The sequence below is a fragment of the Sus scrofa genome, chromosome 6 (assembly GCF_000003025.6).
Source record: "Sus scrofa isolate TJ Tabasco breed Duroc chromosome 6, Sscrofa11.1, whole genome shotgun sequence".
Taxonomy (NCBI): domain Eukaryota; kingdom Metazoa; phylum Chordata; class Mammalia; order Artiodactyla; family Suidae; genus Sus; species Sus scrofa.
This window is the reverse complement of record NC_010448.4, coordinates 148,935,816-148,962,749: the sequence shown is the minus strand read 5'-3', so window position 1 is coordinate 148,962,749 and position 26,934 is coordinate 148,935,816. Positions and strand designations below refer to the sequence as shown.

The 26,934-nt window shown below is 36.4% G+C and overlaps 1 protein-coding gene and 1 pseudogene across 2 annotated transcripts in view; both read left to right on the top strand.

Moving 5' to 3' along the window:
- Positions 1-23,700, top strand: part of EFCAB7 (EF-hand calcium binding domain 7) — a 58,741-nt gene extending 35,041 nt beyond the window's left edge. For both annotated transcript variants that reach the window (XM_013988883.2, XM_003127951.6), the window contains exons 11-14: positions 2,394-2,542; positions 20,297-20,506; positions 22,587-22,694; positions 23,432-23,700. In XM_013988883.2, the coding sequence (XP_013844337.1) occupies positions 2,394-2,542; positions 20,297-20,506; positions 22,587-22,694; positions 23,432-23,506 (542 nt within the window). In that variant the 3' untranslated portion in view covers positions 23,507-23,700. The remainder of the gene's footprint in view (positions 1-2,393; positions 2,543-20,296; positions 20,507-22,586; positions 22,695-23,431) is intronic.
- On the top strand, positions 24,153-25,575 carry LOC100739716 (annotated as a pseudogene).

The window sequence follows — 26,934 nt, the reverse complement described above, 5'->3', positions numbered from 1 at the left end:
TATCTATGCGTTTTGGAGGTTAGAATGTAAAAAGCTTTGCCTTAGCTCTGACAGCAATGGGACTAAACTGATTAAGAAACCCAAACTGTGCCCAGGAGAGGGCAGCAAAGAGCTAACAGGCTAGAGTTTTACTAAAAATTCAGAGGTTTCCAGGGCGTTGTTTATATATATTAAGAACTATTTCATTTTTTGTATTTGAGTTGAATTAAGAAAGTCTGTTCTTAGAGGTATAGAAGCCAAAAATACTAAGATGGGCAAAGAAGAGTACTGAGAAAGAGGCCAAGTCAGTTTTCATTTGAGAGGAGCCTTTTTAGAGCTGTACCTATGGCATATGGAGGTTCCCAGGCTAGGGGTCGAGTTGGAGCTACAGCTGCTGGCCTACACCACAGCCACAGCAACGCCAGATCCAAGCCGTGTCTGCGACCTACACCACAGCCCATGGCAATGCTGGACCCTTAACCCACTGAGCTCGAGAGGCCAGGGATTGAACCTGCATTCTCATTGATACTTAGATTCATTTCCGCTGAGCCATGACCGGAACTCCTTGTCTTTTCATTCTCTTAACAGCGACAGTGTCTTTTACAGAGCAGAAGTTTTTAATTTTAATGAAATCTCACCAATTTTTTTCTTTCATGGACCATACTTTGGGCTTGTATATTTTTGGTATTGTATCTAAAAACTTAACAACACAAGATTACTCAGGTTTTCTCCTTTTTTATTCTAGAAGCTTTATAGATTTGTGTTTTGGATCTATAACCCATTTTAGTTAACTTCTATTAAAGATGTAAAGTCCTTGTCTGGACTGTTTTTTGTTTTTTTTGTTTTTTTTTCTCCTTATGGATATCCAGTTGTTCCAGCACCATTTGTTAAGAAGATTCCTTTCTCCATCGAATTGACTTTGTTCCTTTGTCATATGTCAGTTGAATATATTTGTATAGGTCTTTTTCTGAGTTCTTTATTCTGTTCCACTGATCTGTTTGTCTTAGCTTTTACCAATACCACACTGTCTTGATTACTGTGGGTTTAAAGTACATCTTGAAGTTGGGTATTACTAAACTTATTAATTATTATTTAAAAAATTAATGGAGGATTGATAATTTTAAGTTCCAAAAATAGATTATTGATATTTTGTATAGCATAGTGTCTAGATACATTTTTCTTGAATGTAATAATTTATTTCTGTTGTGTATCAAATATTAGCTTTTCATCTTGCTTTTCTCCTTAGTAGGTCCACTTCCATTTTAGTGGCTACCATTTCTCTCTATGGTCTAATTTTTTTCCCTTAAAAAACTTACGAGTCATTTTCTAATCTCTAAGCATTTTAAAGTATTAAGTTGTTAACCAGTTTTAAACAGTTAATGTCTCTGCCTTTTTTCTTTCTTTCTTTTCTTTTTTTTTTTTTTTTTTTTTTTTTGCTTTTTAGGGCAACACTTACGACATATAGAGGTTCCCAGGCTAGGGGTCAAATTGGAGCTGTAGCTGCAGACCTATACCACAGCCACAGCAACACAGAATCTGAGCTGTGTCTGCGATCTACACCACAGCTCGAGGTAATGCCAGATCCTTAACCCACTGAGTGAGACCAGGGATGGAACCCGCATCCTCATGCATCCTAGTTGGGTTCGTTTGCAGCCGAGCCATGAAGGGAACTCCCTGCCTCTTTTCTCATAATGATGTATGCAAAAGAGATATCTCAAGTAAGAGTACCTGTTTTCCTTGAGTATATCACAGATGGGAGTTGGAAAATAGTATCTTTTTTCGTTGTAGGGAAGATAATAGAATACAGTCTTAAATGAGTAGCTGTTTGTTATCTATATTATAGGCATATTCAAGAATTATATCTAAGATATTTCTCCGTGAATATTTGTTACAATGGACACACTTAGATATGTCTGGGACATTCGTGGACTCCAAAGTGTTTGCCATTATCTAACAGTTAAAACTAGAGCAATTAAGCATATAGCAGTCTCCTTAAATCTGGCACCATCCACATTTTTCTTTTTGAAATACCAGTAGTTTGGGGGGTGTTATGTCAAATTCATTTGGATTTAAGTGGCAAATATGTAAGAAGCATTTTATTTTTTGAAGTATATCAGTATATATTCTAGATAAACAGGTTGGAATTTACCCAGAAAAATTAAAGTTTCTTGCACTTAGGGTTTTGTTGAAAAACTAAATCATCTACTGTGGTGGTGCTTATGGTGAGTTGTGGACATTAGGACACTTTCTCTCAAACATGTTTTAAGCCATTTTTGTTTCACTTTTACAGTGCTCACATATTCCTAAGGCCTCCTTTAAAGTAAACATTTTTGAATGATAATATATAATAGATATTTTATTAAGTATGTGAATTTTTAAGTTATGTAAGAAAGAAACTTTGGTTGTTTTGACAGAGAATTTTGATACAAAGAAGAATGAACTAACAAGACAGGGCTTTATGGATCTGAATCTAATGGAAGCCAATGATCGAGAAGGAGATCCTCGTGACGTTTGGGTGACTCTGCACTCTATGGGCTACAATAGAGCTCTGGAACTGACAGAGGTAAAGCAACCTTCAAGTTTTGTAGTGGGTTTCGTATACATAATATTTTATCCCATGAACATTTTCCTGACACAGAACCTTTGAATTGGGCTTTCAAATTCTTGAACTTCACTATATGAGTGAATCCTAGGTGCAACAGTGTTTCTGCTAGTTTATGCAAATTGTTACCTGAAATCTAGTTATGGCTAACATTTTAATAATTCAGATACAAAGGAGTTTGATCATATGATATGAAGAAAAAGATTGGAACCTTGAAAAATTATATTTCTTAATTAGTGATGGCTAGATGAGTTGCTAAAATTTCATTTCGGTAGGGAGACTTTTTGTCCTAATAGGATAAAGACACTCTTATAATAAAGAAAAACATGTCAGTATGAGAAGTGGAATTCTGATCTTTTTATGAAGGTTAATATTTGGCTTAATATTTGTAGAACACATTTAAGTGCTTGTCTCATACAAAGCACTGAGTATGTATGTATTAGCTATCATTATTATTTATTAACATAAGGTATAAAAGTTGAATAACACTTGGAATAAACCAGAGGAATAATGCAAATTAGGCCTATTTCTTAAATTTTATATTTTTGTGTCCTTTAATAAAGTTTAACATAAGGATTTAAGAGTTTTAGGCCACACATTTAGATAATGATACATTTGTTTATAAATTAAAAGTAGTGTCTATAAATAACTTAACCTAGGAGAGTAACACTAGCATCAGCAAATTTTGAGTTCTGAGTATATTGAGACTTTGATTTCTATTTTTTTTTTTTTTTTTTTTTTTTTTTTTTGCCTTTCTAGGGCTGCACCCATGGCATATGGAGGTTCCCAGGCTAGGGATCTAATCGGAGCTGTAGCCACCAGCCTATGCCACAGCCACAGCAATGCCAGATCCAAGCCATATCTGCAATCTACACCACAGCTCACAGCAACACTGGATCCTTAACCCACTGAGCGAGGCCAGGGTTCGAATACACAACCTCCTAGTTGTGTTCATGGTTCCTAGTTGGGTTCATTAACCACTGCACCATGATGGGAACTCCTGATTCCTAGTTTTTATATCATTTAAAATCTGTCATAAATTTATTTTCTATAATTTTTTTGCCATTTTCAATAATAGTAAATAGTTACAGTAACTTTTTCCATCCTCCCTTAACCTGACATTTAGTGAATCTCACATTTTTAAACATGGTGCAAAATCAGCATCTAATGTAGTAATATTGTGTTTGCTACACATGCTTTCACTTAACAGAGGAATTAGTTTAGAGCAAATTAAGACATTTTATAGCATTTGCTGATGTAATTGACCTTTGAAATTATGGGCAAGAAGGATTTCTGAGAGAAAGATCTTTTTATTTAAATTTTATTTATTTATTTATTTATTGAATAGGTAATGTATTCATGTCATTGAAAGTGCCAAAAGATAGAAAAAAAATTATACAGTGAAAATGTTAAAGGTTGATGAGACTACCACTCAATAGCTGAAATAAAAAGACAAAACTGAATTGACTGCTTACCCCAAAGGAGAGCCATGCTGATCTCGTGCAGTCTCTCCATGCAAAGCAGAATGTTCATCTTATTTATAAGGGGTTTTGGGGAAGCATGGTTACTTGGGTGGGACTTTTGATTGGTTGGCACTCAGTGGTATATTTATTTGCCTGTGTCTATTCGTGATTGCCTAACTTTCAAAAGTGAGGGATAGACACTGGTTGGTTTACAAAAGTGTGTTCATTGAAGTGATTTGTTGCAGATCATTTGAACAGATTTAAAACAAGTTCTGGGGAGAGAGATCAAGATGGTAGAATAGAAGCTCACCTCCTCCCACAAATACATCTATGTGTGGAACAGTTCTCACAGAATAACTGCTGAACATTGGCAGAAGATCTCATATAACCAAAGCTGCAAGGAAGATCACCATGTAACAGGGTAGGACAAAAGAAAAAAAAAAAGTAATCAAGATGAGACCTACACCCCTAGGAGGGAGCTGTGAAAGAGGAAAGGTTCCCTCGCCCTGGGAAGATCAGCCTGGGGGACCAGCCAGGAGAGAAAGAGATCTTCAGAGCAGAGTGCAGCAACTGGCTTGCAGCAGGTAGAGCAGAGAGAGATCAGCACAGACAGTCCTGGCTACCTCACTATACACCTAGCCTGAGACATGCATCTGTCTGCTAAGACTTTAGTGGACAGATGTGGGGAGAGGACTGGTTGGCTGCACAGAGATAGCCCAGAGGGGCTAGAGTGTGGCCTGGGCCACAAGTGGGGTGTATGTAAGATGGAGCCCAAGTCAGCCATAGAAGCCCCATGGTTAATGTACACAAAGAGAGGGGCAGGGCCCCATCCTAGCAGCTTTGTTCTTTGGTGAGCTCACTGCAGGAGCAGCTGTACCTCTGTGAGCACACAAGCTCTACTGTTGCCTACACACAGAGGCATAACTGAAATCTGAGCTCTTCTCCAGGGGCCACTTGACTTCAGAAGCAGGGCTGAAATTTGAGCCACGTCCAGTGGCTTTATGATTTTGGTGAATGTATGATGCAAATACCTTTGTAAGCTCAGTGCCTGCAAGACATCTGTGTGAGTTACTGTGCTCCTGTAGCTGGAGTGGATCTGGAGTTAGCAGCTGTGGACTTTATAGGCTGTGCATGCAGAGGCAGGACTGGGGTCTGCACTTATTCCCTAACTCCCATGGTGGATCCAGGTGTGTGCAGCTCTGTGTGACTATGGCAGGTCCCAGTGTCTGACTTTGGTGGATCTCTGCAGATGATTTGTGTGATGGCTTTGTAAGTATGACACCTGAGGGGCATTTGGGTCAATTGCCTGCATTCCCATGACTGAGGTGGGGCTCAGGGCAATGCCAACAACAGTGTACTTTTTGAGTGCACAATGGGTGACAGCTGGTGGACAGCTCCTGTGGGGTAATACTCAATGGCTTTCCTGCCTACCACATACTGCAGCTCAGAAACAGATCTGGGGGATTCTACTCCAACAACTGAGGAGCAAACATCGATCTCAACAGGGCTGTGGCAGCCACAGAGCAAAGAGGAGGTCCTGCTCATCATCCAGTGCAGGCTCTGATCATCACAACACCATCAAGAGGATAACAGCAAGAACCCACTGTGGAAAGAAATGACAGGCATCTGTATTAAAAATAGCCCTCTCAGAAAAAATATTAGACTGAGGCTACACAGTGATGCTCCCACATAAAAACAGCCCTTCAAGACCACAATAGATAACTGTTTCTCCTAAATTCATAGTCAGAAAAATATAAGTAAAATAAAGAAGCAGAGCAACCACTCCCATTAAAAAGAGAGAGAAATCTCCTGAAAGGACAAACAATGAAACAGACCTCTCCAGTCTACTAGCTCCTGAGTTCAAAAAGGAGGTAATAAAAAATATTGAAGGAATTAAGAAAGGCTATTGATAGAAATGCAAATCACTGTAACAAGGAACTAGAAACTATAAAGAGGAGCCAACTAAAATTAGAAAACTTATTTGCTGAGACTAAAATCAAGGCAATGGCAATAAATAACAAACTAAGTAATATGGAAAAATAAGTGATCTGGAAGATAGAATAATGGAAATCATCCAATCAGCACAGTAGACAGAAAGAAAAAAAAAAAGAAAGCAATATATGAGTCTATGGGACAATATAAAACAAGCCAGTTTAATCGTAATAGCAATCCCAGAAGGAAAAGAAAGAGAAAAGGGGATTGAAAATGTATTTGAGGACCTTATGGCTGAAAACTTCCCAAACTAAAGAAGGAAACATATATTCAGGTACAGGAAGAACAGAGGGTCCCAAACAGACCTACATCATTACGTATTGTGGCAGAAGTCCAAGATAAAGCAAGGATCCTAAAGGCAGCAAGAGAAAAACAGAGTTAGTTACAAGGGATTCCCCATAAGGCTATCAGCTGATTTCTCTCCAGAAACATTGCAGGCCAGAAGGCAGTGGCAAGATATATTCACAAAGGGAAAAACCTACAGCCTAGGATACTCTACCCAGCAAGATTATTATTTAGGATAGACGGAGAGATAAAGAATATTTTTAGAAGTTCCTGTTGTGGTTTGGCAGGATAAGGATCTAACATCTCTGTGAGGATGCAGATTTGATCCTTAGCCTCACTCAGTGGGTTAAAGATCTGGCATTGCTGCAAGCTGTGATGTAGGTTGCAGCTGTGGCCTGGATCTGGTGTTGCCATGGCTGTGGCATAGATCACAGCTGCAGCCTGATTCAACCTCTAGCCTGGAAACTTTGTATGACGTGGGTGTGGCCATAAAAAGGAAAAAATAAAGAATTTTTCATCAAGCAAAAATTAAAAGAATACAGCAATACTAAATCTATCCTAAAAGAAATATTGAAAGGTTTTCTCTAAAGAGAAAAGAAGCAAGAAGACATAGGAAAGAGGAAATCACAATTGGAAAGTAGATCACTTAAGCCAGTATAGAGATCAAAAAGAAAAAAGAAATTTGTTGTGAAAGTGATGATAAACACTAGGAACAGCAAAAGAATAAAAATGAAGATGTAAGAAAAAGACATTAAAAATCATAAAATGTGGAAAAGAAAGAATGTTTTTAAACCTATATAACTATCAATCTAAAGCAAGTAGATATAGTAATGGGTTAATATACTTGAAAAACAGGGTAACCCCAAATCAAAAACATAATGGTAGATCCATGAAAACAGGAGAATTCAAGCATGAATCCAAAGAAAACCATCAAAACCACCAAAGAAAAACAAAAAGAGAAAGGAAGGAACAAAGAAATACAAAATCAACTGGAAAACAAGGTTTAAAGTGGCAATAAATACATATTGATCAATAATTATCTTAAATGTCAATGGACTAAATGCTCTAATCAAAAAACATTAAGGTTGGATAATAAAACAAAAGCCTACAATATACTGCCTGCAAGAGCCCCAGTTTAGAGCGAAGGATGCACACAAATTCAAGGTGTGGAATGGAAAAAGATATTTCTTGCTAATAAAAATGACAAGAAAGCAGGGGTAGCAGTATCCGTATCAGACAAAATAGACTTTAAAACAAAGGCCATAAAGAAAGATAAAGAAGAACACTATATTAATGATAAAAGGATCAATACAAGAAGAGGACATTACACTTATTAACATATATGCACCTAATATAGGAGCACCTAAATGCATAAAACAAATGTTAACAGACATAAAAGGAGAAATTGATGGGAAAACAATACTAGTAGGAGACTTTAACACCCCATGGATTTCAATGGCCAGATCTTCCAGACAGAAAATCAATAAGGCAACAGAAATCCTAAATGACACAACAGACCAGTTAGACTTAATATTTTCAGGACATTACATCCAAAAAATAATATACATTCTTCTCAAGGGCACATGGAACATTCTCTAGGATAGACCACATACTATGACATAAAACAAGCCTTAGCAAATTTAAGAGAACAGAAATTATTTCAAGCGTCTTTTCTGACCACAACATCATGAAACTAGAAATGAACCACAGAAAGAGATGTGAGAAAAGATTACTTGCAGACTAAACAGCATGCTACTAAAAAAAGAATGGTTAATAATGAAATCAAAGAGGAAATTTAAAAAAACTATTTTGAGCCAGAACACAACCACACAAAATCTATGGTATGCAGCAAGGCAGTGCTAAGAGGGAAATTCCTAGTGATATAGGCCTTCATCAAAAAAACAAGAAAGATCCAAAACAACCTAACCTACTACCTAAAAGTATTGGATAAAGAAGAACAAACAAAACCTAAAGTCAGCACAAGTAAAGATCAGAGGAAATATATGAAATAGAGATAGAAAAAGAAAACAATCAATAAAACCAAGATGTTATTTTTTGTAAGGGTAAACAAATTTGACAAATCTCTGGTCAAGCTAATCAAGAAGAAGAGAGAACCCAAAAAACAAAATAAGAAATGAAAGAAGTGAGATAACAAACACCACAGAAATATAAAAAAAAAACAACACAATACTATGAACAATTGTATGCCAACCAATTGGACAACCTAGAAGAGATGGACAACTTTCTGGAAATATACAGCCCACTAAACTGAGTCAAGAAGAAATAAATGATTTGAACAGACTGGTCACTAGAAGTACAGTATAATCTGGAATAAAAAAACTTCCTCCAAACAAAAGTCCAGGACCAAGGGCTTCACTGAGGAATTCTACCAAAAATACAAAGAGTTTGTACTGATCCTTCTCAAACTCTTCCAGAAGACTGAAGAGAAGGACCACTCCCTCATTTAGTCTATGAAGTCGTTCTATTAGGCCACCATCACTCTGATACCAAAATCAAAGACAGTACCAAAAAAGAAAATCACAGACCAATATCTTTGATGAACAAAAATTCTCAACAAAATATTAGCAAACTGAATCCAACAGCACATTAAAAAGATCGTACACTATAATCAAATGGATTCATCCCAGGGTGGCAAGGATGGTTCAACATATCCAAATCAATCAGTGTGAGACACCGCATTGACAAAAAGCAGAGAAAAAAAACCCACATGATCTTCTCAATAGATACAGAAAAGGCATTTGATAAAATTCAACAAGTATTCATGATAAGAACTCTTACCAAAGTGGATATAGAGGGAACATATCTCAACATAATAAGCAATTTATGTATGATAAAACCACAGCCAACATAATATTCAGTGATGAAAAGCTGAAAGCGGAGTTTGCATCATGGTGCAGCAGAGATGAATCTGACTGGGAATCATGGGATTGTGGGTTTGACCCCTGACTTCACTCGGTGGGTTGGGGATCTGGCATTTCTGTGAGCTGTGGTATAGATTGCTGACTTGGCTTGGATCTGGCATTGCTGTGGCATAGGCCAGCAGCTGTATCTCCGATTAGACCCCTAGCCTGGGAACCTCTATGTGCTACAGGTGCAGCCCTAAAAAGAAAAAAAAAAAATGGCTGAAAGCCTTCCCACTAAAATCTGAAACACGTCAAGGATGCCCAATCTTACCACTTATATTCAACATAGTATTGGAAGTCCTAGCTGCAATAATCAGACAAGAACAAGAAATAAAAGGAGTTCCTTGGGGGTGCAGCAAGTTAGGGATCTGGTGTTGTCACTGCAGTTGCTCAGGTCACTGCTGTGGCATGGGTTTAGTCCCTAGCCTGGGATCTTCTACGTGCTATGAGCACAGACAAAAAAAAAGAAAAAAAGAAAAGAAAAGGTATCCAAATTGTCAGAAAAGAGGTAAAATTGTCAGACTCCAAACAAAAACTGCTAGAACTGATAAACGAATTCAGCAAGGTAGCAGGATACAAGGTGAACATATAGAAATCTGTTGCATTTCTTTACCACAACAATGAAATACCAGAAAGGGACAGTAAAAAAAAGAAAAAAAAATCTCTCTTAAAACCACATCAACAACTGACAAGGGCTTTATCTCCAAAATATACAAATAACTCATATAACTCAACACCAAAAAACAAACAACCCAAACAGAAAATGGGCAAAGGACCTGAATAAGCATTTGTTCAGAGAAGGCACATGAGCGGCCAATAGGCACATGAAAATATGCTCAACATCCCTGATTATTACAGAGAAATTCAAATCAAAACTACAGTGCTGGAGTTCCCGTCGTGGCGCAGTGGTTAACGAATCCGACTAGGAACCATGAGGTTGCGGGTTCGGTCCCTGCCCTTGCTCAGTGGGTTAACGATCCGGTGTTGCCGTGAGCTGTGGTGTAGATTGCAGACGCGGCTCGGATCCCGTGTTGCTGTGGCTCTGGCGTAGGCCGGTGGCTACAGCTCCGATTCAACCCCTAGCCTGGGAACCTCCATATGCCGTGGGAGTGGCCCAAGAAATAGCAACAATAACAACAACAACAACCAAAAAGACAAAAAACAAAAAACAAACAAACAAAAAAAAAAACTACAGTGCTGTACCACCTCACACCTGTCAGAATGGCCATTATTAGTAAGTCTGCAAATAAATGCTAGAGAAGGTGTGGAGAAAAGGGGTACCTTTCTACACTGTTGGTAGGAATGTAAATTGGTACAACCACTATAGAGAACAGTATGGAGGTTTCTCAGATACTAAATATAGAAATACCATATGATCCAGCAATCCCACTCCTGGGCATATATCTGGACAGAACTTTCATTCAAAAAGATACATGGGAGTTCCCATTGTGGTGCAGCAGAAATGAATCCAACTAGGAACCATGAGGTTGTGGTTCAATCCCTGTCCTGCTCAGTGGAGTAGGGATCTGGCATTGCTATGAGCTATGGTGTAGGTCGCAGACATGGCTTGGATCTAGCATTTCTGTGACTGTGGTGTAGGCCAGCAGCAAGAGCTCTGATTAGACCCCTAGCCTGGGAACCTCCTTACGCTGTGGGTGTGGCCCTGAAAAAAAGACAAGACAAAACCCAAAAAGATACATGCACCCCTATGTTGGTTGCAGCACTATTTACAATAGCCAAGACATGGAAACAGTCTAAACATCCATCAACAGATGAATGGATTAAGAACATGTGGTACTTATATACAGTGGAATACTATTGAGCCATAAAAAGAACAAAATAATACCATTCACACAACATGGATGCAGCTAGAGATTCTCATACTAAGTGAAGTAAGTCAGAAAGAGAAATACAAATACCATATGAAATCATTTACATGTGGAATCTAAAACATGGCAGAAATGAACCTATCTACAGAATAGAAACAGACTCACAGACGTGGAGAACAGACTTGTGGTTGTCAAGCAGCAGGTGGAGGGAGTGGGATAGACTAGGGTTTTGGAGTTAGTAGATGAAAACTGCTACATTTAGAATGAGTAAGAAATGAGGTCTTGCTATATAGCACAGGGAACTGTATCCAGTCACTTGTGATAGAATATGATAGAAGATAATAAGGGCAAAAGAATACACACACACACATATACATATACACACACACATATATATATATATATATATGACTGGGTCACTTTTCTATACAGCAGAAATTGACAGAACATTGTAAATCAACTATATGTTAATTTTTAAAAATTATATAAAATCACATAAAAAATTAAATACTTAAGAATAAACCTGGTCAAGGAAGTCTAAGACTTATATGCTGAGAATTTTAAAACATTGATAGAGGAAACTGAAGATGATCCAAGGAAATGAGAAGATATCCCATGTTCTTGGTTTGGAAGAATTAATATTGTTAAAATCACCATACTACCCAAAGTAATCTACAGATTTAATGTGATCCCTATCAAATTATCTGTGTCATTTTTCACAAAACTAGAACAAGTAATCCTAAAACTTATATGGAATCACAAAAGACCCAGAATTGCCAAAGTGATCCTGAGGAAAAAGAACAATGCTGGCAGCATAACCCTCCCAGACCTCAGACGATACTGAAAAGCTACAGTAATCAAAACAGTGTGGTTTTGGTACAAAAGCAAACATATAGATCTATGGAGCAGTATAGAGAGCCCAGAAATAAACCCATACACCTATGGTCAATTAATCTGTGACAAATAAGGCAAGAATATACAATGGAGAAAAGATGGTCTCTTTAGCAAGTGGTTTTGAGAAAGCTGGGCAGCTGCATGTAAATCAATGAAGTTTGAACACTCCCTCATATCATATACAAAAATAATCTTAAAATGGCTTAAAGACTTAAATATAAGACATGACACCAGAAAACTTCTAGAGGAAAACATAGGCAGAACACTTTTTGACATAAATTGCTGCAATATTTTTTTTTGATCCATCAGAATAACAGAACAAAAATAAAAATAAACAAATGGGACCTAATTAAATTTAAATGCTTTTGCATAGCAAAGGAAACCATAAACAAAACAAAAAGACAACCTATGAACTGGGAGAAAACATTTGCAAATGATATAACTGACAATGGATTAATTTCCAAAATATGCAAATGCGCTCGATATAAAAAAAAAATAAACAGCCAGTCAAAAAATGGTCAGAAGACATGGACGTTACTTCAAAGAATACATACAGGTGGCTATCATGAATGTGAAAAGATGCCTTGTGTCACTAATTTTGGGGAATTGCAAATCAAAACTACAATGAGTTATTACTTTATACATGTCAGAATAGCCATCACCAAAAAGTCTACAAATAAATGCTGGAGAGAGTGTGGAGAAAAGGGAACCCTCCTACACTGTTGGTAGGAATGTAAATTTGTGCAACCACTATGAAGAACAGTATGAAGATTCCTTTAAAGACCAGCAGAGTTATCATATGATTCAGCAGTCCTACTCCTGGGCACACATCCAGACAAAACTCTAATTCAAAAAGATACATGCACCTCAGTGTTCTTAGCAGTACTGTTTACCAGAGCCAAGATATGGATGCAACTTAATATCCGTTAACAGAAAAATGGATAAAGTGGTTATATATATGTACACACACACACACACACTGGAATATTACTCTGCCACAAAAAAAGAATGAAATAATAACATTTGCAGCAACGTGGATGGACCTAAAGATTATCATACTTAGTAAGTCAGACAAAGACAAATATCATATATCACTTATATGTTGAATCTAAAATATGATACAAATGAACTTTTTTACAAAATGGGAAGAGACCTATAGACATGGAAAACAAATTTAGGGTTACCAAAGGAGAAGAAGGAGGGAGATAAATTAGGAGTTTTGGGTCAGCAGATATAAATAACTATATAAAAATAGATAAACAACAAGGTTCTACTGTATAGCACAGGGAACTATATTCAGTATTTTGTAAAAACTATAATGAAAAAGAATATGAAAAATAATATATATGACACAGATATATATATATATAAAACTGAATCACTTTGCTGTATACCAGAAACTAAAACATTGTAAATCAACTATATGTCAATTTTTAATAATTAAATAAATTAAAAAAATAAGTTTTGATGATGCCTTTTTTTTTTTTTTTTTTTTTTTTTTTGGTTTTTAGGCCTCACTGGTGGCGTATGGAAGTTCCCAGGCTAGGGGTGAAATTGGAGCTGCAGCTGCCAGCTTACACCACAGCGACAGCAATGTGGGATCCAAGCCACGTCTGTGACCTACACCGAGGCTCACAGCAACACCATATCCTTAACCTACTGAGTGAGGCCAGGGATAGAACCCGCATCCTCATGGATACTAGATCAGGTTTGTTTCTGCTAAGCCACAGTGGTAACTCCTGGATGACTGCTTGTTACCAGGACAACAGAATAATCTTTTTTTTTTCATGTTTGTGGGAACTTTTTTATTCTCAGTCTTTTTGATTTTCATCCAGCCAAGGCTATAGAAGAAACCATCAAAAATTCACTCAGCTACTGTTGTTGATCTCTCTGAAGAGGTTTCCTCTGTGGAGGTCTAATTTTCAGTTTGTGCATATATCATGATTCAGCCTGTTTTTGTATTTTGGCTTTTTTAAATGGACATTTAATTACTGCACACATTCATTTATTCAGTAGTATTTAAAAGACCCACCATACAAATAAACCAGTAATTACTAGGTTCCTATCCTAGCCCTGCCAACAGCTTATTGGGTGAACTTAGTCAAATAATTTCTCCTCTGGGCCTTGGTCACCTCATCCGTAGAGTGAGAGTATTGGATTTATGCAAAAGGCACACATCCTTTGGGGACCAAATAGACAAACTGTTGAGTGAGGCAGGCAGGGCAAGGTGGGGACTGTGGCAAATTGGAGAGTGTCCACTGACTGACAGCGGCAGCCTATTCCTAGTGCCAGTCAATTGTCACCAGGAAAAAGTGTCAGGAAAGTGTTGCCAGATCTTTTGGGATTTCTTTTTTTCTCAAGAAAAACAAAAATATCTGTATATTTATATATCTGATTTTTACATCTTAATATCCAATCCAAAAAAATTTTAAATTAAAATATGGTTGATCTACAGTGTTCTGTCAATCTCTGCTGTACAGTAAAGTGACTCAGTCATACATATATATATATGTATATATATACACATTCTTTTTTATATTCTTTTCCATCATGGTCTATCCTAAGAGATTGAACATAGCTCCCTGTGCTATACAGTAGGACCTTGTTATTTATCCATTCTAAATGTAATAGTTTGCAGCTACTAACCCCAACCCCCCAGTCTATCCCATTCCTTGGCAACCTCGTTTGTTCTCTATGTCTGAGAATCTGTTTATGTTTGGAGATAGGTTCATCTGTGCCATATTTTATATTCTGCATATAAGTGATATCATATGATATTTGTCTCTCTCTTTCTGACTTACTTCACTTAGTATGAGAATCTCTAGTTGCATCCATGTTGCTGTGAATGGTATTGTTTTCTTCTTTTTCATTGCTGAGTAGTATTCCATTGTATTATATACCACATGTTCTTAATCCGTTCATCTGTCAATGGACATTTAAGTTCTTCCCATGTCTTGGCTATTGTGAATAGTGCTGCCGTGAATGCAGGGATGCATGCCCCTTTTTAAATTATAGTTTTGTCCATATATATGCCCAGGAATGGGATTGCTGGATCATATGGTAGTTCTATATTTCGTTTTCTGAGGAACCTCCATACTGTTTTCCATAGGGGTTTACCAATTTACATTCCCCCCAACAGTGTAGGAGGATTCTCTTTTCTCCACTCCTTCTCCAGCATTTGTTATTTGTAGACTTATTAATGATGGCCATTTCTGACCAGCGTGAGGTGGTACCTCATTATAGTTTTGATTTGCATTTCTCTAATAATTAGTGATGTTGAGCATCTTTTCATGTGCCTACTAGCCATCCTGTTTTTGTCTTAAGGTCATGTGTTGGGACAGTAACTATGCAGAAGCATTTTAAGACTCTGGACAACATTTAAGCTCTTAGATTAGTACAGTTAGAAGTATTATAAGAAAGGGCTAAAGGGTACTCCATAATCATGATCTTAAATTTTCTAGATTTGGCTAAGAAAAGTCCCAAGGACTCCCTGAGTCTACTTCGTGTAGCCTTTTGTAGTTGTAGATAGTTTTACTTAGAGTGTTAATTTAGGTACAACATGAGGTATTAACATTAGTGCAGACTCCTCCCTGATTGTTCAAAAGAAAATCAAGTAAGACTTTTTTTTAATTATCTGTAACTGCTTGAGTTAAAGAATTTAAAATGGCTTGTTGTGCCCCCAGGGCTTAGGCTATAGTAATTACTGTGTCAACTAAAATAAATAATTTTTTGGTGACCACGTGGAGTGGTGTAACTGCTTTGAGTGAGCTTACTATGTTCAGGAGTCTTTTTCCAGAAAGAGTTTAATTCTTTTGGAATGTATGCAAGGAAGAAATATAACCCACTGAGAGTGTTAGAGAATCATACCCTTGTCATGGCCTAATAGCTGTACAAAATAATTTACCTTGGTTCTAGGTTAGCATTAAATAGTCTGCTTTTTACACAGGAACTGCACAAGATGTAATCAGCCTTTGTAGAATTATAGGTGTATTGTTTCTTGTTGCTGTGACAAATATTAAGTACTGCATTTTTATTTCTCACAGTTCAAACACATTTTCCTTAAAGTCTAGACTTAGGCAAGTCATTATTACTAATAAGAAAAATATGATAGGCTAAGTCAGCTATATACACCTTTAAATCAGTAGAGAGGAAAGCTATGAATAAAGAGAAATGTACAAAAAGAAGTGTGAACTATGGAAGAACCTTGTTCCAGTGGTCTAGAGAGAAAGCTGATTACCTCATATGGTCATGTGCTCATTGAAAGGTTTTTGGGTTAGCAGTTAATTCTGTGGACTATTGGTTTCTAAAGGTTCTCTGGAAAACCTCACTTTGGGGTCTTCAAAGGATATACCTCTCCAATAAGGCCCTTATCATTTTCTAAGAGATTTGGGAATGATAAAGACAAAAATATTTTTGAATAAGGAGCAAAGCCTTATATGATCCGAATTTATGATTAATTGTTCTAGTTAAATGTATCCTTGTCATGGGATCAGTAATTTGGAATGTCCTAGGCAGTCACGATGGTTGTGACCTTTAAACAGGGAAATATTTTGATCCATTCTGAAAATAAATGTACTATTATTAGTAGTACATATTCATAAACCATAGCAGGAGAGATAACTATAAATTCAACTTGGAAATTCTCAGAGTCTTTTAGAGCATAGTTTCAATTCATATCCCACAGTTTCTCCAGGTTAATTTAGTTACAGATAAAGCATGGACTGACTTTATCCTTTATTATCCTTGGAAGGTGAATTTTCCTTAGTGTTTAATACTATAACTAGTTTGTCCCAATTGGAATGAATTGTTTCATGGAGGAGGATTTTATCTTGTACCCAAGTGGCCCTTCTGGTTTTGCCAGATTTTTTTTTTAAAGCATGTTTATTATATACTAAGTACCTTTTATTTGTTTGTTTGTTTGTCTTTTGTAGGCATGCACCTGCGGCATATGGAGGTTCCCAGGCTCAGGGTCTAACCGGAGCTGTAACCACTGGCCTCCGCCAGAGCCACAGCAACGTGGGATCCAAACCACGTCTGTGACCCACACCACAGCTCACGGCGATGCTGGATCCTTAACCCCCTGAGTGAGGCCAGGGATCAAACCCGCAACCTCATGGTGCCTAGTTGGACTCGGTAGCCACTGCTCCATGACGGAAAGTCCAGGTTTTGCCAGATTTTAATCCTCATGGTTCTTATAACCTGATTGTACCCATTGTTTCTTTTCAGAATTTGACAGGCCAAATTTTATATGTCTACAATTCAATCTTTGGCCTTTTCCATGGATTTTATTTTATTATTCTTATTTTATACAATGTTTTTACATAAGGACTTTAGTCAGAGTAGTCTGTTTAATGTAATGCTCTATTAAAAGTATTACTGTTGTACTTCTAAAGTATTTCTATGGTATTTATAGTATAGATAGTAGCTTCTGTAGAAATTCTTTTACTGTCTCTTCCTTTATGATAACAATTAATTTATGTATCAAATAATGTATTTGTTGTTCACTTTTAAAGGATACTTGAGAAAGTGCAAAAAAACCCATTTTTTTTCTATAACATTTTAAAAAGTCAGTTATTCCAAAAACATACTAGCTGTTTATATATATTTTACTATCTTCTTCTAGTAATTTGATGTGCCTTAGAGAGAGCCGTAATTTAATCCTTTGAGATAAGCTATTTCATGGTAAGGAAATAGATTTTACAATAGGGGCTAGAGTACTTATTGTATATGTCAAGCCAGGTATTGTCCGTTTTATTTTTTAATATAACCCCGTCAACAAATGATATTAAGTCAGGATTTGGTATTGAAGCATCCAGAAAGTTTATTCTGGGCATGGATACCTCCTGATTTACAGAATCATCCTGATTCAGCAAGGGTTATAGAATTGTTGGATTGAAACTATTACATCAGCACATGGTAATACAAGAAGGAGAAAGTAACATTAATTGGTATAAAAATGTTGAGTGTTTCCATTAGTGATGGGGTTATACACATGTGGTAACCTTTTGTTTAAAGGGTCCATATAAAATCTAAAGATATTTTGACTGATTTAGTTTTAACTGATAATCTGCAGGTGCTCTGAGACCAAGAGGCTATTCAGTTAGGGTATTGGCTTGATAGACAATGGCTTTTTGATATGTACTGTGTCACTGAGTTAATATACCTAGAGCATGACCTAACATTTTCATGTTTATAAAAAAAAAAAAAGAGTTTATGGTTATCTAGGAAGGACCCATTTATAATCTTATGAGCTGTGTTCTAATTGGTTTAAATATGTCTATAGAGTCTTTGGCCCATAAAGATTCTGGAACCATTCTGGATTCTGGTAATTTCTTGAATCATATATTATGTAAATAAACTAATAGCTAGATGAGCTATATTTTGATCCCACCTATTAAATTAGTACGTATTGTGTCACAAAGAGTAAGCTAAGTATCAGTTACAGATTAGGATGCAGGAAAGGGCATAGGATTGTTTGAAATCTCATTAATTGAATGGTTTTAGTAAACTAGGTCAAAGTTTATTTTAAGCATTATGTAAGTTATTACACATTCTCAATTTGTCTTTTATTATTTTTTTCCTGCACAGGCACAGCCAGTCACCTTTACTTTGTTTTTTCTTATTAAACTCCCTAATTCTGTTTTAGAATTATAGGTTATCCATTCCCTCTATAAACTTATAAATGAATATCCTCTTTCAAATAGCAACATAGCTTCTTTATTGTTCTTCCTGCAAGAGCATTGCCCTTATATCACCGTAACAATAATTTGCTCTTTTATTGAATGTTGATTAGCAAAAAAAAGTCTTCTTTCCTTTTTTTTTTTCTTCTCTTCTTTTTTAAAAAGTAATTTCATGTTATAAATTCCTTTCAGAATTGAGAACTGGGAAAAATTTCATTTTTCTAGATTTTGAGAGCTATGCAATACATTCTATCTTGGCTAATAGGTAGCTAGAGACGCATTTTGTGCAAAATTTAAGTAGCATGCCCTAATCTAGGTTTTATTATTCTAGTCTTCCCTTTCTTACTTATTATATAGTGTTCATATTTTTATAATTAACAATTTACAATGAATAGTTTTCTCCCTTATTATGTGTTTTTTGTATTAACTTAGTAGGATAAAAAGGATAAGTAAATACAACATCAAGCCCAAGAATGGAAAAAAGTAATTTAGTTAATGAGCACTTTTTTTTTAGAGTATGGAAGCTTTTATTTAAAAATTTTAGAGAATACACCTTTAACCAAGACCTTTTTTTTGTCTTTCTGTCTTTTCTAGGGCCGCACCCACGGCATGTGGAGGTTCCCAGGCTAGGGGTCCAATCAGAGCTGTAGCCACCAGCCTACACCAGAGCCACAGCAATGCCAGATCCTTAACACACCAAGCGAGACCGGGGACTGAACCTACAACCTCATGGTTCCTAGTCAGATTCGTTAACCACTGAGCCATGATGGGAATTCCAACCAAGACGTTTTAAAGATGTTTATACTCTTTGGTCGAATAAAACAGATAACCAGGACTTGAAAAATGGCAAAATAATACCAGAATCTATTTAGTACTGAAAAAATAAATAAACCTTTTAAATGCCACAATCATTTTATTATAATCTTTCTTTTAGAATTCTGTTGTAAAATATTTTGACACATATAACCTATTAGATATTTCCAACAACTCTTGGCAGAATATATACTGTTTCTCCCCACTTTCTCAATGAAGAAACTAAGCCTCACAGAAGTTAAATGACTTCCCCAGATCATGTAGCTAGTAAATGGTAAAACCCAACCACAAACTCAGATCTTTTGCTTTCTAGTCCAATGATTTTTCATTCTACTGTGTCTTCAAAAGATGTTTTTATTATTGCCAAAAGTTGGAGTCATTATGTATTTTAAAACTTACATATGGTAAGACTAAAGAGTAGACATTAGAAAAATCTATTTCCAAATTCAGAAAATTTCTTTAGATCTCAGTTTTTAAAGGTGTTTTATACTAACTTTACACTAACTTTAAACTGTGAATTAAAATTTCTACACTTAGTTCTTTTTGGTGCTCTGTATTAATGCATTACTTTAAACCAAATGTAGAGTTGGCTAAAAGCAATTTACTTTCCTTTTCTCTGAATATGATCAGTTAACAAGCTACCAAAAAATCAGAACTTGATGTTTTTTATTACTTAATTCATAGTACTAAAATTTTCCTCTAAAAGTATCAGAAGGGCAAGCTAGAAAGTATAGTATGTCTTCTTAAGTCATATGATAAACATATTAATAATAAGTAATTTATTTTAAATTCTGTCAAAAGGCTAAAACAAGATTTGCTTTTTGTTTCATTTCAGGCGTGCCCATTTGTCATAAATATCTATGCAGACAAATGCAAGCCAAGAATTAAAGTTGTCCATATGGAGGCATGCAGTGGGCAACTTGAGAAGGCCATTTGTAAATCTGTTGTTAACAAAGGCGATGCCAAAGTAATGGATGGCTACGAAAATGTAATTGTGCACACTTACAAGCGTGACACCTGGATAACATCAGTTATTGAAAATAAGGTATCAGTTATGAGCTGGTTCATAGTCGTAATATTTACTGATTTGTTCCATCTTCTTTCTTATCCTATTCTTGCATAGTAATTAAATATGCCATTACATTAATAATATTTATAATATGCAATTTATTCTTTTTTATTGTCAGGTTTATAACTCCAACTAGGCATGGTGATTTTTATGTATTTTCAAAGTATATAATATTTATTTATTTTTGAGATATTTGTGGGTTTTGTTTCTTTGTAATTTTCTTAAAATATTGTCGACAATTAAATATTTGGAGATCTATTGAAGATAGAGCATAATCTGTGTATAAGGTATTTTATTTTGTTATCACATGCATACATAGTATTTTAAACAATAGACATCATATTTTAAAGAAGTATAAAAAGGTAAAGAAAAAAACTTAGCCCAGCTTCTTACACAGATTTTGCAATATCAAAAAAACTACAAATTATCATCACTTTATCTAATTAAATATATTCTATTGTCCAGGACCTGCTTTTATCAAGCCAATTATTTCTAGTTTTAGCTGTCTTCTCTGCTACTATTGATATTGCAGGTCAAGAGAATACATACATAAATTATTAAAGTCAGAGATACCTAGCTTTTCAGAAATTATAAATTTTCATAAAATCTTACTCAAGATGACTAGGTTTTTAGAAGTGTTGGTATATTTCTTTTAGTTCCTGGATTGAGATTTGCACTGTTTTTATGCCTGCCATAAATTTCTTCAAGTGCTTAAGATTTGGCTGAGTATTGAGTCATCTTGAGTATATATTATGTAACTAACTCTCTGAGTCACAGTAGGGGCCACCAGGAAGTATAACATGGTCTCTGCTTTCAAGGAGTTTTATAGCCCCTGCCAGTTTTAAAGACAAAATTCATACTCTTGAAAGAGATCAGAGAGAATAGTTCAATATTAAATCATATAGTACTGTTCGTATGTACAATAGGAGTATTACTGTATTCGTATCTCTCGTGGTTGATGTTAGTTTGACCTATAGAAGTTGGAGAAAGGTTTATGATTAGGAGGAAGAGAACTGTGATGAGGGATTTGAGCATGTGGCATAGGATTGGAAAGATAACTGGGATTTAGATATGCAGAGACACTGCATTTAGACGTAGGGGAAATGTGAGTGAGAGTTAACATGAACTATAGATGAAAGAGTGAGAGTATCTTCTTTGCAGGAACAGAGCTTTATTTGAAGGAGCATTTGGACAGTAAATTACATAAACTGCATGGGTCCAGATTACATAAGTTATCTTGAAAACAAGATAGAGGCGTTTAGTCTTGAGGAAATAAAAAAGGGTACCCAGCTAGTAGATTGCAGTCTTCAAATGGATGATAATGCTGTGGGGAGGGATTCCTAAGATCCAGCATGTTTCTGTTTCTGCCCTCTGTTTTTTTGTTCGTTTTTGGTTTTGTGTGTATATGTACCCTTCATGTTTTATTAGGATTGAAAGGGTGGAAGAGAGTCACTACCTTATCCCAGTTCCTCTGCTCTGCTATTATCTTCATTTCTCAACCCTCCACCTCCTTCTTTTCCATCAAGGAAAATTAACTTTCCCTTCACCAACATGAAGTAATAATATTTTAGAGTTTACCGTGGGCCAGGTACTTAAACACACTTGCTTCTCACAACAACACAATGAGGTAAGTACTAACCCCACTTCACGCACAAGGAAACTAAGCACAAGGATGTTAAATAACTTGCAAAAGTTCACACAGCTGAGTCGTAGAAGCGCTGAGAGAGGACTTCAAGTAATCTAATGTTATATTCTCCCTAGTTGTTAGGGAGTGACTACGGTTTCTTTAGCAGGGGAGTGCATTTCTCTCTTTTATCAGCTCCATTCTGCTTTCACTTGTTTGCTCTCCATCCTAGAGGCTATTTGTTATCCACTATCTCTTATCTGTATCCCTTCCTCCATAAGGGCCTCCTTGATAGCCCAACCCCGAGTTAGTGTTCCTGTGTTTCTGTAGAACCTGGTGAATACCTCGATCCCAGGACTTGCAAAATGTTTTGTGATTATCATTTTGTGTGTGTATATTTAGCGAAGCAACTTACAAAATCTTTTCTTATAGTCAGATAATAAAGTGATTATTCACATCAACAATGAGCTGAGTAAAAACTGCATAAACAACAGAGGACTCGACATATTTGCAGTAGAAGTGGCACCAAAATCTACAATGGTAATTCCTTGTTTTCTAATTAAAGCCTTTTATCAATTTGAAATAATTACTATTAATGCTGTGAATAAATGTATAAATATGAAATAAAGTCAAAAATTATTTCAAGTATGATATTTGTATTAGTACCCTCCTGTACCAAGAGATAGGAGACTGCTTCTAATCCATTCCTGTTTGGTTCCGTGATTATGGGATGTTCACTTAACCTCTCTGTTCCTTCTCTTTAAGTGTAAAATCATCACCAATTTTAGATACTTCACAAAGTTAATGTAAACATAAAAATAAACTGATATATGTGAAAGCACTTTTGAATATTATATAGAAACATAAAGTAGTGTTAGTAGTAATAGGAGTTTTGATAATTCAAAATATTTTTATCTCCATGATGATTTTCTAAGATAACCTAAAAGAAAAAATGCTTCTAACTTTTAGATAACCAAGTCAAGAGCTAGGAATAGCTGAGGTTCTGGTGTTAGCTGTCTACTTCCCTTTCCACTACCCCTCTACCCACATTCCCAAATTCCAACTATCAACTACTATATTACAGTAGAATTTAGACTGGATTATCCTATTAGACATCAGACCATAGATTGCAGTTACCTATTAAGGACAAATATTAAAGAATTTTATCTGCACAGAGATACTTTTCACATAGAGTCTAGAAATGTTGTCCTATTGAAAAATTACCCAAAAATTACAGTATATAAAAGAAAGTAAAAGCTTTCTATTTTTATATGCAGGTTTGTCAACACGTAATGCCTCTGAATGAACGACAAGAATGGATATATTATTGTGTGTATTCCCTTATATTGTAAACACTATTTTTTGGAAATAATTTTGCTTTAGACTATCAAACCAAGAAAAATTATTTCAAGTTTAGTCTTTTCCTTTTTGATCAACTAAATGCTAATCAATTTAACTGATGTATATAAATAAGTCTATTTAATTTGCATGTATTTACATTTCATGTCCATATTATATACTTTATTATTAAAATAGAAATTTTTAATGTGTGGCTTTCTTATTGACTTACTAGGAAATCTGGGCACATTTCATTTATGACTAGTAAGTTGAAATAAAATTATAGGTAAGCTTTTTTTTTTTTTTTTTTTTTTTTTTTTTTCATCTTTTTAGGGCCCCAACTCTTAGCATATGGAAGTTCCCAGGCTAGGTGTCAAATTGGAGCTGTCACTGCCAGCCTACACCACAGCCACAGCAACACCAGATCTGAGCTGTGTCTGCAACCTACACCACAGCTCAGGGCAATGTCAGATCCTTAAACCACTGAGTGAGGCCAGGGATCGAACCTGCATCCTTATGGCCACTAGTCAGATTCATTACCAATGAGCCACAATGGGAACTCCCTAGAGGTAAGTTTTTAAAAAGTAATACTCAGTGAGTTTTATACAATCCTATACACTTTTCATTTATTCATCAAAGAAACCCTGAAATAAAATGCAAATGGGCTTGCTGCTGTGAGTGACTTTTACTTATCCCTGTGCTTCCAGGGAGCCCAACAGATCCAGGACTCCTGTCCTCACTGGTGTAGTGAGAGGACCAGGGGACCTCCGAGGTCCCTTCTCCTTCCTGTTGCTGCTGCTGCTGCTGCAGCTGGTAACATACAGGCCCTTCAGTGCTTGCCTCTTCATTGGCAGCCTTTATCTCCTGCTGTACCTCTTCAGCCTTGAGCATGTGCCTTCTTGCAGGGCTCTGCCGTTGCTCAAGTTCCAGGACTGAGTTTCTGGCATTGCCTGTCACAGCGTGTCTGGGAACAGTTGGACACAGTCTCATCTCCTATATGGCTAAGGCTCCAAGCATTTACTTAGGAGATTCCTGTCTTAGTGCATGATAGCACAAATCAATACAACAACCAGTGGGACTGGTTGACGTGTGACTTGACATTTGAACAAATTAGAAAGCTTAAAAGCAGCAGATCACGGATTCAGGAATAATTTCCCTAATGAGAAGATCAGTACCCTGAGGGAAGCTTGGACCTAGTGCCTGAACCATAACTTCACAATCTCCTTTGATTTCAAAGGCCTTGCAGATATGGCTACTGATGTTCTAGATGTGTACGGAGTTTCCTCAACTATACAGTAATAGCATTATTTGCTGTTTCTTCCCAGAAGTTATCTGTAAGATGAAACAAACAGATTACATTGTAGTAATGGCATTAACTCACAGACCTTGGAGCCTTAGCCATATAGGAGATGAGACTGTGATACTCTCTGGACGAAATTCATGTTTGTGCTAATGGGTATGTTATTTACTTGAAGGATACATAATATCTTAAGGTACCTTGTAGAATTTCAGCTTTCCTTATGCAGAAGGATTTTATATCCCCAGACTACTTGAAGAAGTAGGCAACTAAAGGCACTCAGGTTGTTGCTTGGACTGTGTAACATCTTTGATGAAAAAGAGTTACTACAAATTCCATCTTGGTTCCAACTCTCATCACTGAGAGCATGTTGGAAAACTGCACATCTCAGTTCTAGCTGCTCCCCCAACACCCACCCTAGGAAACATGTGCAAAAACTGCCTGATGGTCTCAAATACCCCTTATGCTAGCCCAAGCCCTGGGGATTGGGTGGTTCATAAAGCAGGAATCGGTAATTGAATTTTTACCCAAACCAAAGCAAAACCCAGTGTTGCCAACATGCTGCATGGAATGCCTGAGTTCAACACTGTTGATATTGAAAATCTAGGTTTGCAAAAGGCACTGCAGCTGTTGTCCTGAGCTGAGGCATACACCTTAACCCAGTGAGGATAGGCACAGATTGAGTTGTGCACTTTGGAGGTACAGATGCAAATGCATAGGAAGTGCACCATCACTCAGAGTTGACTTTTTTTTTTTTTTTGTCTTTTTAAGGCCGCTCACGGTCATATGGAGGTTCACAGGCTAGGGATCAAATCAGAGCTGTAGCCGCTGGCCTATGCCACAGTCACAACAATGCCAGATCCGAGCAGAATCTGCGACCTACGCCACAGCTAACAGCAATGCTGAATCCTTAACCCACTGAGTGAGGCCAGGAATCAAACCTGCATCCTCATGGATACTAGTCAGATTTGTTTCTGCTGAGCCACGAGGGGAACTCCATAGCCGACATTTTAAAACTTGCCACACTGTATAACTTATTTCAAATACTGTATTCAGCTATGTTATCAATGTACAGCCAAATTTGTGGCTGTCAGACTTGTGACACACTAAAAATCATTAAAAGGAAAAAAGGAAATGTGAATGCAGAAACAGACATTTAATTACATGCTGTATTTAGTTTTCCAGTGAGAAAATATAGTTAAAACAAAATTTGGAGAAATTCATTTTTGTGTTGAAGGAGCCCAAATCTAATCATGACAGTAGGAATATTTTGTTCTGGAAGTAATTTTTTAGTGGATTTACTTGTGGATTAAATTTTTTTTGTCTTTTTCAGGCTGCACCCATGGCATTTGGAATTTCCCAGGCTAGGGATTAAATCAGAGCTGTAGCTGCCGACCTACACCATAGTCACAGGAACACCAGATCCGAACTATGTTTGTGACCTACACCACAACTCACAGCAATGCAGGATCCTTAACCTGCTGAGCAAGGCCAGGGATCGAACCTGTGTCCTCATGGATACTAGTCAGGTTCGTTACCACTGAGCCATGACAGGAACTCCTCTTGTGGATTATTTATAATTAAATATATTTTGAAATAATAGAAATTAAATCTAAACGGCATTTAATGAAATAGTACAGCGCGTGAAAAACTATATTAAGCAATTAAGAACTGTGTAACTGTATCGGTAATAAAATACTTGGCTAGTAAATGTCAGCTTTTGAAATATGAATGCCAGGGTAGCAGTATATTATTTTACCCAGTACATGGCTGGCACATAGTTTAAATGTCACTTGGCTTTCTGGCCCTTGATTAGATGTCTGTAAAATGGGCTGTCATTACCCAGCAGTTTGGATTTTCAGGTAATATCTTAAAAAGTAATGGAATGTGAAAGCATTCTATCAATTGCCAAATGCTTTATAAGTCAAATAAATGTGGCCCTATATTCTATTTCACAAAGTGTTGAGTTGCAGGAAACAAATTATCTATGTTACCAAAAGCATATAATAAAGTTGCTGACTTTGCTGCAAGCTGTAAAAAGGACGATGTAATTGGATGATAGGTGACATCAAGTGATATCATCGGAACCTGGAGCCTCAAGAAAGAACAGTGAGCACTTAAGCCTTTTCTTCCACCATTCCCACC